The 12,597-nt window shown below is 34.9% G+C and overlaps 1 protein-coding gene across 3 annotated transcripts in view; it reads right to left on the bottom strand.

Moving 5' to 3' along the window:
- Nucleotides 1-12,597, bottom strand: part of GABRA2 (gamma-aminobutyric acid type A receptor alpha2 subunit) — a 134,527-nt gene that overhangs the window by 9,630 nt on the left and 112,300 nt on the right. For all 3 annotated transcript variants that reach the window (XM_029946405.1, XM_029946388.1, XM_029946397.1), the window contains one exon: nucleotides 4,584-4,786. In XM_029946405.1, coding sequence (XP_029802265.1) covers nucleotides 4,584-4,786 — 203 coding nt within the window. The remainder of the gene's footprint in view (nucleotides 1-4,583; nucleotides 4,787-12,597) is intronic.

The raw sequence follows: 12,597 nt of genomic DNA, 5'->3' as shown, positions 1-12,597 counted from the left end.
GTGAACAAACTTATGGAATGGTATGTACTTGGACAATATTAGGTGACCAATTTGAATAATTCATTAAAGAGTTCAACAATTAACATTAAGATTTCAACAATTTATTAAAGAGCTGAAAAATGAAATGATCAGTTTTCAATTTTAGAAAGATGACCCTAGCACTAATGTGGAGGATGGATTGGAGGCAGACACGATTAGAGAGTGTGAGAACTAAAGAGACTCAAAATAAAAGATAGCAAGGGCATAGTCCATGACAAAGTCAAGAAAATAGGCACCATGTGATGACAGGTGAGATGTTAAGGGATATTTACAAGGTGTTGGTATATAAGATTAGGTTTTGCCATAGATTTAAAAAAGTAAATGCGAGCAGGGGAAAGATATAAAATCAATTTAGAGGGTTTTGTGTTTGTTGTATTTTTATTAAAAAAAAAGATATGTAAAGATTGAGATAGTAGAGGCATGTAGAAATGCCTAGGGAATAGATATGGATATATGATCTTAGCATTTAAAAGAAAGGTATGAGGTAAGTTATAGATAATAACTATGGAAGATGAGATAAAAGAATGAGCTGTATATTTGATTTGATTCTACTTCATTCATTCAGACCATATTTACTGAGCAACTAACATATACAAGACCCAGTGCAAAGGGCCAATGGTAAATGATTTATTGAAATAAACATGGTCATGTTATAATAATCAGTGAAGGAGATGAGGCATTATATACAATTACAAACTATAATAAAGGATCTAATGCAAAAAAATCAAGGTATTATATACACTTAAATGGGACTGAATCATTTGAGGGGTTCAGGGTTCACAAATTTCCTAAAGACTAACATTTGTGCTAAGGATGAGTAGGATTATCTATTTGGGGACAGTAAATGGGTGGACATTGCTAAGTGTTGCAGATATTCCCACAAATATTATAAGTAAAACCCTTAAAGTGAGAATTACGTAGTGAATAGTAAAAACAAAAACAATAAAATAGAGCCCAATGACTGTATTTGGGGATAAACAAGAGCAGACGTTAGGGAGACTGGATCTACTCTGAACTTGGGCAAAGACTCTCAGAATGGAATAAACAGGAGCAGCTGCCAAACTTTGAGGACAAGAACTTCATATTCTAAGGCTTATTTTAAAGAAATGCTGCTGACTTGTGCCTGAAATGGAGCTCTGAAGCACAATATTCAATGGGTTCAATGGGGATTCCTTGAGGAAAATGAAAAATTATTATCTGATCTGAAAATGTGGAGTTTATTGGTGTTCTTCAGTTACAGAACAATAAATGGAAAGGAAATCAGATTACAGCGGGCTGAAAATTAAATTGAAAGTGAGAACAGTCATTGTAGCAAGACTTTCCAAAAGCTTGAATGGAGAAAAAGATGGTAGAGTCCGAAGGTGGGGACTGGGTCACATAGGCTTTAGAGAGTTTTGTTTTTGACTCCATGGTAAATGAAACATATTAAGTATACTCCTTAACTGAAAACAAGGAGGCAGCTGTAAAGGAGAAGATGGCTTTGGTGAAATGAGAAGAAAATAACTGATGGCTTCAAGGTTGAGAAAAGAACAAGAAAGAAAGAGATCAAGAGCTGGAGTGGAAGAATTAGTCTTGGGCAAGTGGAAGAATGCTGGGAAGAGGGAAGATTCCAGAAGAACTTAGGGAATTTCATAAGATACTCTCTGTGTATGGAAAGGAATAATAACTGGTATTGGAACATTAGATCCAGCACTACACTTTTACAGTGATTAGGTTTTGTAATTTAGATTCACACCTGAGGCTAAGAGTGGTATAACATCATGTCCAAGATCACAGAGCGCAGTAGACTGTGTCTTCTAACAAATGTAGCTTGAATATGCATTGAGTGGATTTACGTATTTACAAAAACTAACTTTAAAGGTCATGAGAGTGTAATCTACATATAAATTGTATATTAAACACAAACTTTTTTTCAAACATATCCTAGTGGTATGTATCTTTGAGTCATTATTCTTCTTCTGATGCAAATTAATACTTGCGAGTTTACAAATGTTTAAGAACTTTTCATATGCTCTTTCAACGAACAGATCATTTAGCTGCATTTACTTATGATACCAACTTCAAAAGCAGAAGACTTTTTCCAGTCTGATAAAACTGGAAGGACACCAATATGGGCAGTGGACAAAAATTCTGTAATTCAAGTAAATTATCATTTTCCACTTAAAAATAAAACCTAAGGAAAACTAAAGCAGAGGAGGCTGAAAGTAGATTGCACTAAAACAATTTTTCAGGCAGATGTGCTAGTTTGGGGCACTCCTAAGGATGCGGTTATTTCCAAGCTAGGTTTAGGGAACACCTCCCAAAATTAATTTGAATCATGAAATTGGATGGAGTACCCACTGATAAATTCACCACTGTGAAGTTTTAAAATTCTTTCCATGAAGGCAAAGAAGTTTTCTTGTTAGTGTTAATGTGCAGACTTCATAAAAGAAACTCATCGATTCTTTATTCAACAAAAATTTCTCAATGCCTAGTAAGTGGCTGCCATTGTGTTTGGCATGCCTAACTATGGAAAAGTGAGTAAAGCACAAGCCTGACATAATGTTCCCTTTAACTTAACCGCTAAATTTCAACCACTCAGAACTGAAATAATATAAACTTTGTTAGGTGTTTTCCTGCAGATTAGATTGAAACAGCAATGATTTTGTCCTAGCTTTATCTTTGCTCTGTGTGATTTGATATGTGGTTTAACTTAATTTCCGCATTCCTCAGTTCTAGGTTATTGCTTTTAGAATGCATCATCAAGAATGCACTTTTTGCACTTAGAGGTACTTCTGTTTTCCAAGTTCAGGGAGAAGGTAGTTTATTTGGTACGCTAAATCAGTGTCAATTTGACTGGCAACCTCATAGCATTAAAAAGTGATATATCAATGAATACCTATATGGAGCATTTATACCACAAACCACCCTTTATCTTTTGTGACATATTTATAAACATGTCTGGCAGGTATAAACACTTCTGGCATTTCATCTTTTAAAAAAAAAGTTAGTATGAAAGTGCATGTGTAACTAATATAACTAAAAATAAGTAATTGCATAGACAGCAATGAAAACTCCGTACATTCTATGGAAAGTGAAAACATAAATCAATAATAAAATGCAATGGAAATGCTGAAACAACCTAGAAGTTAAGCATAGAAAACAAATTACATTCTCGTTAATATTTACTCAGTGGCTGCTAGTATGCAAAACATTGCTTATAAAATGAAATAAACCAGCACTTAGTAAAACATGTAGTTTACACAGTTAGGAAAAGAGCAAGACTTTTAGTTACAACATCAACCGTTTATATGTTTAAACTCCATATGGTCCTAGAAATGAAAAATATTGTATTTAAATAACTGACAAAGAAGTAAAATCATCAAGTATGTTATTCCAAATTTACTGGAAGAAGGATTTTACTGTTAAAAAGAAGCCTTCCATGTATAACCTATTAAGAATACTTTATATCTCACTATGATACAGCCAAAGTTTCCTCTTAATACAGATGAATAATAATCCATTAAATAAGAAAGGAAGCATTATATTAATGCTCAAAACTTCCACTAGCTTCAGTCCTTGAAACCTAAAAATGGACACCAATAATTCCCAAAGAAATTAATCTTAAAAGCAATTAATTCTTATAGACTACATGAGCAACTTAAACTTTCTAAGTCTTCCAGCACCTAAGTACTTATTCCATACACCATGGAAGAAATAACAATGTTGTCTGAACCTTTCTATTCAAGGAATAGCAATGGGGGTAGGTGAAGAGTAACTCAATCCACTGATAGGGCCTGAGATTCTATAACAGGTAATGACCACTTTCTTTTCCAAATCTTTATTATTAAGTAGTCTGGCACTTTTTTTTTTTTAACAATTATTTGTTTTTGAGAGACAGAGACAGAGTGATCAGGGGAGGGGCAGAGAGAGAGTGAGATAAAAATCTGAAACAGGCTCCAGGCTCTGAGCTGTCTGGACAGAGCCTGACACAGGGCTCAAACCCACAAACCATGAGATCATAACCTGAGCCGAAGTCGGATGCTTAACCGACTGAGCCACCCAGGCTCCCCAAAGTAGTGTGGTACTTAAGAGCATGAATTCACAGGCAGAGCTGCAATCACATAGAGTTGTTAACTGGTTGTGTGAGCCTGGGCAAGTAAATGACTTCACTAAGCCTTAGCTCCTTCATCAGAAAAATGAGAATTAAAAAGAGACGCTAGTCATAAAGTTGTAAAGATTACATGATAGAACATATGTAAAAAACATAGCACAGTGCCTGACACACAGTCAGAGCTCAGCAGATGCTAGGGAGTGGTTTCAACAGAAGTAATACTATAACAAGCACTCCTAAAGGATTTCGGGCAACAGCATACTTCAAAGAAATCTGTATGATTTATATATATATGTGTGTGTGTGTGTGTATAAATGTATATATTATACATATATGAATGTATATATTACATATTATATATTATATATATAATTTACATTTGAATGTTTTTAATGTCAATTTTTAGGAATATGTCTGCACCAACTAAATCTGTTAGGGGATTCTCACTTACCTTGTCATTGACTACACTCTTCCCATCCCAAGCCCATCCTCTTTTGGTGAAGTAGTTAACAGTTGCAAACTCAATTAGGGCAGAGAACACAAATGCGTAACAAACAGCAATGAACCAATCCATGGCGGTGGCATAAGCCACTTTGGGGAGGGAGTTCCGAGCACTGATGCTTAGAGTTGTCATTGTTAAAACAGTTGTTACTCCTGCAGAAAGACAGGAACCAAAACCATCAACAGGTACAAGACAGCACAGGAAATACTCTTTTTTTAAAGCTACTTTCACTGCCATTTCTATCCACTCTACAACAAAAAGCACTGGAAGAACTGTGCAAAGTTAATTATCACAAATGGCTGTTATAATTCTTGAAGTAATAACTCTAAAATGGTTTCGGTTTTCATTCTTGTTGGCATGAACTTCCTTTTTCTCTTTTTAATACCGTTAAGGTTACAAAGGCTGGTGATGACTCTAGTAGAATTTCTTATGACGAAAGAAGGTTCTTTAAATCGATCCATTGTGCATTAACATTATTTAAAAACAATCCCCACACAAAGCCTCACATGAATGTATTCATCATTTATATAAAACATGCTAAGCAATGGACCAATCATATACACCAGTGATCACAACGGAACTATGATTAAGAAGTTCTTCATTCTAAGTATAGCTACCTAAATATGAAATTAATTCTGGATTGCTTAGCATCACAAGGACATAATTTCTTTCATAATGAAGCTTAGAATCTGTAGAAAATAAAACAAGCAACTAAACCCTAAACCTTATAAAATGCAATTCATTACACTTAAGAAATATTTTATACCTCTGTTCATTTAAAAAATAATTGTTCCTTTCACTGTAAAGCTTTTCTGCCAGTAGTCAGGGAAGTCATAATGATTAAGTAAAAAAAAAGAAAGCAATAACTCAGGAGGTAAGCTGCAACATCAGCAGTCAAATGTCTGCAATTATCTGTTTTATCAGAGATCCAATAGAAGTTTAATTATGTACATAGGGGATACATTAAAGAGTTAAGATGTTAAAGGAATGTTCATTCCTTTGTTAAAGTTGTGTTATATATATTTTTTGCTTTCCCTTAGGAGAAATAAAGCAGCTTTTTCTTCCCATCTACAGTAGAGTTAGTAATTCAAAATAGCAATAATTCTTTGATCATGAGTGAATGCATCAGGAATATGATGGTAGTAGTAAGCATAAAAGATAGAAAGTAAATTAGTTTACCTGCTACTAAGTCAATATTAAAAAACACATTTACAGAAATCATTGCCCTTTCATGCCTCGAAGTGAAAGGTTTTAGACTATGAAGATGTATTCCTTTGAGAATTGGGTACAGGAGAATAAATAAATAGAAAATAAGACAGATACAACCACACATATCCACAATCAAAACTACATCTTCCCCAACCCATGTGTGCGCACGCATGTACACACACACACACACACACACAGACACACACACAAAACAAATGATAAATCAATATATGAAAATATATTTAACTTCCTTACCAGTTAAGGAAATATAAAAAAAGTGATAATGAGATGCCTTTTTAAAACAATATAGTCACCAAAATGTTAGCAAACTTCAAAAGCTTTATACTCCGGTACTGTAAAAGAGAATGTGGGCAATGGACATCCTTTCTGAATAGGGATTACATATTGGTGTCATATCTAAGAAGCTGCTGCCTAATTCAAGATCATAAAGATTCAGGGGCACCTGCATGGCTCAGTCGTTTAGCATTCAACTTCAGTTCAGGTCATGATCTTGTGGTTCGTGAGTTCAAGCTCTGCATTGGGCTCTGTGTTGACAGCTCAGAGCCTGGACCCTGCTTCAGATTCTGGGTTCTGCTCTCTCTGTCCCTCACCTACTCACACTGTCTCTCCGTCTCTCAAAAATAAGCATTAAATTTTTTAAATATTTAAATGTATATACTGGTATTTTATTTTTAAAAAATGTTTAAATGTTTTATTTTTGAGAGCGAGAGTGAGAGAGAGAGAGAGAGAAAGAGAGAGAGAGAGAGAGACAGAATGAGCAGGGGAGGGGCAGAAAGAGGGAGACACAGAATCTGAAGCAGACTCCAGGCTCTGAGCTGTCAGCACAGAGTCCAACATGGGGCTTGAACTCGTGAAATGAGAGATCATGACCTGAACTGAAGTGAGATGCTTAACAGAGTCACCCAGGTGCCCCATAGGTATTTTATTTATTTGGATGCTAATGTAAATGGAAATATCTTTTCAGTTTCCTTTTCAGACTGTTCAGTTCTAGTGTATACAAACACAACTGATTTTTGTGTTGGTCTTGTACCCTGCAACTTTGGTGAATATATTAGGTCTAATGGTTTCTATGTGGTTTACTAAGGGTTTTCTGTATAAAAGATCATGCCACCTGTTAATAGAGTTTTACTTCTTCTTTTCCAAATTGTATGGTTTCTGTTTTTCTCGCCTAAGTGCACTGGCTCAAACCTACCATGTAGGTAGAATTAGTGAAGGCAGACATCCCTATCATGTCCCTGATATTAGAATCTTCACTGCTAAGTATGCTGTTAACTGTGGGCTTTTCTTAGATTCACTTGTACCAGGTTGAGGAAGTTCTTTTCTCATGATAGTTTGTTGAGTGCTTTTATTATGATATGATGTTATGTTTCATTTTTTAGTATTTTGACATGATTGTGTTTTTCTATATTCCATAAATATGCTGTTTACATTGGATTTTGTATGTTGAATGAAACTTTCATTCCTGGGGTAAAACCCATTTGGTTATCACATGTAATCCTTTTTATGTGTGGCTGGTTTCAGCTTGCTAGTGTTTTGTTGAAGACATTTATATTTCTAAGGGATATTGATCTATAGAGGTTTGCTTTTTTTTTGCTTGTTATTTCTTTGTCTGTTTTTGGTTTTCTTGGTAAAATGATCCCATAGAATTAGTCAACAAGGTCCCTCACTTATGTTTTCAGAGTTTGAGAAAAAAATGGTGTTAATTCTTTTTTCAATGTTTCGTAAAATTCACCAGCAAAGCCATCTGGCCTTGGACTTTTATTGATTTTTTGTTGTTACTGCTCACTTCATGGCTTTACTTGTTATAGATTTGTTCAGACTCTTGAGTCATGTTTGGTGATTTGTTGTTTCTAGGAATTGGTCCATTTATTCTATGTTCCTAATTTGGGGGCATAGAATTGTTCAGATTCCCTTAGTATCTTTTTTATTTCCACAAGTTCAGTTTAATGTCCCCTCTTACTTCCTAAATTAAAAATTTTAAGTTTTCTCTATTTTTTTTGTCCAGTCTAGCTAAAGGCTTGCCAATTTTTGTGGATCTTTACAGTTGTGTGTTGATTTTCTCTATTTCTATTCTCTGTTCCATTGATCTCTCCTAAAATTTCTATTAACTTCCTTCTTACTTTGGGTTGTGTTTGCTTTTATTTTTCTACTTTTTAAGGTGAATAGTAAGATTACTGATTTGAGATCTTTCTAAACATTTTTTAATGGTGGTGGTGTTTACAGCTGTAAGTTTCCCTCTGAAAACTGCTTTGTTGTGTCTTACAAGTTATAGTATGCTGTATTTCATTTCCATTCATTCTAAAGTTTTTTCTAATTTCTCCTGTGATTTCTTCTTTCACCCAATGGTTATTTAGAAGTTTCCTACTTAATTTCTATGTACTTATACACTTTCAAATTTCTTTTTTAATTTTTAATTTCATTCCATGTGGTCAGAGAACACACTATATATGATTTCAGTCTTTAAATGTATTGGGACTTGCTTGTGGCCCAATGTATAATCTCCCTGGAGAATATTCCATTATACATTTAAAAATAATGTGCATTCTGCTTTTGTTGGGTGGAGTATTCTATAGATGTCTGCTAGGTCTGGTTAGCTAACAGCGATGTTCACATCTTTTATTTCCTTGCTGATCTTCTGTCTAGTTCTAGCCATTTATTAAAAATGGGACATAGACTGAGAGTTGAAGGGGAAGGGGGAGGGGGAAAAAGAGGTGGTGGTGATGGTGGAGGGCACTTATGGGGAAGAGCACTGGGTGTTGTATGAAAAACAATTTGACAATAAAATATTATGTAAATAAAAAAATAAAAAAATAAAAAAATGGGACATAGAAATCTGCAACTGTTATTGTTCAACTGTTCATTTCTATCACCAATTTTGTCAGTTAATGATTCATGTATTTTTAGGCCCTTTTGTTAGGTGTATATTTGTTTATAATTGCTATGTGTTCTTGATGGATTGACTCTTTTTTATTATATCAAATCCTTCTTTGTCTCTTATAACATTTATTGTTTTAAAATCTAATTTGTCTGAGGGCACTTGACTGGCTCAGTTGGTAGAGCACACAATATTTGACCTTGGGGTTGTGAGTTCAAGCCTCATGATCACTTAAAAATAAATCCTAAAACTATTTTGTCTGTTATCAGCGGAGCCAGTCAAGCTCGGTTTGGGTTATTATTCGCATAGAATATCTTAGTAATCTATTACTTTCAGGATATTTGTATCTTTAAGTTTAAAGTTAGTTTTTTGTAGACAGCATAGAGTTGGATTGCGATTTTATTTTTGTTTTCTATCCATTCTGCTATTCTTTGCACTTTAAATGGTTAAGTTTAATCCATTCACATATAATATAATTACTGCTAAGGGAGAAGATAACTTCTGTCACTCTCTACAGGTATTTTATCTTCTGGTTCTTCAATTCCTCCATCCCTTCTTTCTTTTACATTAAATATATAGTTTCCAATGTACTATTTTAATTCCTTTGGTTTTCTTTTACTATATGTGTTTGAGCTATTTTTATGTGCCCCTTTATGCTATTATCACCATCTATATCTCTATACATTGTGTGTCCATCAATATAGATGTACACATTTATTGTTTTGTGCCATTGTCTTTCAAAACTGAAACAAAGAGCTTACCAATGAAAAATATATTTAAACTCTTTTATATTCACCTGGTATTATTCATTTCTTCCTGTAGATTTCAGATATTGTTTAGTTCCTTTCATGTCAGCCTGAAGGGCTCTTTATAGCATTCCTTGTATGAGGATTCTGCCAATGACAAACTCACTTGATTTTTGTTTTGACTGGAAATATCATAATTTTTTTTAAAAGTTTTGATGGACATAGATTTTTGACTGACAATTCCTTTCTCTTGGACACTTTTAAAGTCATATCCAACTGCTTGCCTTCTGTACTCCATGCCTTCTCAGGATTTGTTAGCTGTTAATCATATTGAGGGTCCTTTCTACATGATACCATTTTTCTCTTGCTAGCCTCAAGATTCTTTGTGTTTCCAGTTTGACTCTGATGTGTCTAGATGTCTTTAAGTTTATTCTATTGCTAGTTTATTGAGCTTTGGCAATGTGATTAGTATTTTTCACTAAATTTGAAAGATTGGGGCCATAATTTCTTCATATATATATATTTAACCCTTCTTTCTCTCCTCTCCTTCATGAATATCGTTAAACATATATTGATATGCTTGATAATGTACAACAGACTTCTTAGACTCTTTTTATTTTTCTCTTTCTGTTCCTCATAATCATCTTATTTGATTTATCTCTGATTTCACTGATTCATTCTTCTGACTGCTTCAATCTACTGAGTTTCTCTAGTGAACTTTGCATATCAGTAACAGTACTTTTGAACTACAGAATTTCTATTTGCTTCCTATAATTTTATAATTTCTACCTACTTTAATAAGACATCATAATTATACTTTTCTTTCATTCTTTAGACATGGCTTCCTAGCTCTCCTATTTTATCTAACATAGCTTATTTAAAGTCTTTATCTACTTAGTGCAATTATACTTTCATTAGGTATAATTTCTTTTTTTTCTATGAGTAAGCTATATTTCTTTTTTTATTTGCATACCTCACATTTTTTGTTGTAACCTTTACATTTTAAATATTAATGTGGCAATTCTGGAAATCATATTCTTGCCCTGTCTAGAGTTTGTTGTTCATTGCTTCTTGTTGTATTTGTTGTTGCTTATTTAGTGACTTCTCTTTTTTTAATGTTTATTTATTTTTGAGAGAGAGAGAGAGCATGCATGCAGGGGAGAGGCAGAGAGAGAGGGAGAGAGAGAATCCCAAGCAGGATTCGCCCCATCAGGGCAGAGACCAATGCAGGGCTCGAACTCATGAACACTTGAGATCATGACCTGATCCAAAACAAAGAGCTGTACACTTAACCAACTAAGCCACCCAGGCACCCGTAGTAACTCTTCCTAATTCGGTAAAGTCCTATTCTTTTTCTTTGGGGGGTTTTGTTTGTTTGTTTGTTTTAGTATAGTGACTATCTGATGATTAGACAGTTTTCCTTAAATACCTGGAACCAAAAAATGTCCTCAGTCTTTGTCAAGTGGCTCTGTGTGTCAGTTGAGGTATGTCTTAACTTTCAGCCAGGTAGTTTACAACTCTGCTTTAGCATACACTTTCTGCTTATTAGGGCCTCAAGAGTGAAAGTGTAGGGCCTTCTACAGTCTTTATTGAGTGTTCACAAAGCTGTGTGTGTATGGGGACTTCTAGATTCTAAAATACATGTCAGTACTTTTGAAACTACTTCTGTACAATTCATTCCTTGGCCTCTCCTCTCAAACTTTTTGGCCCCATTGTTTGCCCCAAATGTTATCCATCACCTCAGGCAGAAGCAACAAAAACATCTGCCTGTAAATACTTACAGTGGCATCCCCTGGTAGCAACTTTTGCACTAGGGGAGTTCTGAGTCAAGTAGTATACAAAGACAAGCTTTTTGCAAATGTCTTCCAGGGAGGCGCTAGAAAGTGATGATAATACTTCCTGAATGGGCTCCATTTCCTCACCCTAATACCAAGAAGTTTGTAATTGGAATTTCTTACTCCTCCATTTTTGCTAGTATCTACCCTGAGCCCAGGCAATTCTTCTAGATGGGGCAGGGGATTATTAAACACTAGTTAACCGAGTTAGTCTTCAGATGGCCTCACAGTCACATGGCTTGAGCTTGAATTCTGGCTCCACTTTTTGCTGTTTTTCTGTAACTTAGAGCAAGTTCCTCAACTATTATCTGCCTCAAATACAAAACAGAATTATAAACTCTACCTTCTTCAGAGGTATGCTGTGAAGGTTAAGTATGCATTCGGCACAAAATCTGGCACATTTTAAGTATTCAGTAAATGTTAGCTATTTTAATTCTTGTTTGGTTTTTTTTTTTATCACTACTGCTATTCTTAGAAATCTTACTGGGGGCGCCTGGGTGGCTCAGTCGGTTAAGTCTTCGGCTTCGGCTCAGGTCAGATCTCACGTTCGTGGGTTCGAGCCCTGCGTCAGGCTCTGTGCTGACAGCTAGCTCAGAGCCTGGAGCCTGCTTCCAGTTCTGTGTCTCCTTCTCTCTCTGCCCCTCCCCCTCTCATGCTCTGTCTCTCTCTGTATCAAAAATATATAAAACATTAAAAAAATTTTTTTTTAAAAAAAGAAATCTTACTGAAATGACAGCAGGAAAATATAAAGTGATAAATGATACACAAGACTCTTCACATGGACACAACTTGTAAAAGTAAAAAGGTGGCAAACATTGGCATATTCATTGTTTGGGAAATAGTTTAATAATTTGTTGATTACCTACACTAGTAATACTACAACAATATTAAAGAGTAAAGTAGGGCTGTTCATTCATTGCAAATATATCTACAATACATTTTGCTTAAAAATAGTTCATGATTCAATTTTCATGAAAGTATATGCACTTAGATTTGTGTATCTATCTATCTATCTATCTAATCTATCTATCTATCTGCATAAGCTTAGTAAATAAAAAATAAAATTAAAAAGGACACTTCAGTTACCATTTTGGGGAAGAAGGCAGTGTGGATGGATAAAAAATAAAATGGAGGGACGCCTGGGTGGCTCATTCAGTTAAGCGACCGACTTCGGCTCAGGTCATGATCCCAGGTTCGTGGGTTCGAGCCCTGCATCGGGTTCTGTGCTGACAGCTAGCTCAGAGCCTGGAGCCTGCTTCAGATCCTGTGTCTCCCTC

The sequence above is a fragment of the Suricata suricatta genome, chromosome 1 (assembly GCF_006229205.1).
Source record: "Suricata suricatta isolate VVHF042 chromosome 1, meerkat_22Aug2017_6uvM2_HiC, whole genome shotgun sequence".
NCBI classification, from domain to species: domain Eukaryota; kingdom Metazoa; phylum Chordata; class Mammalia; order Carnivora; family Herpestidae; genus Suricata; species Suricata suricatta.
This window is presented reverse-complemented; position numbering and strand designations above follow the sequence as displayed.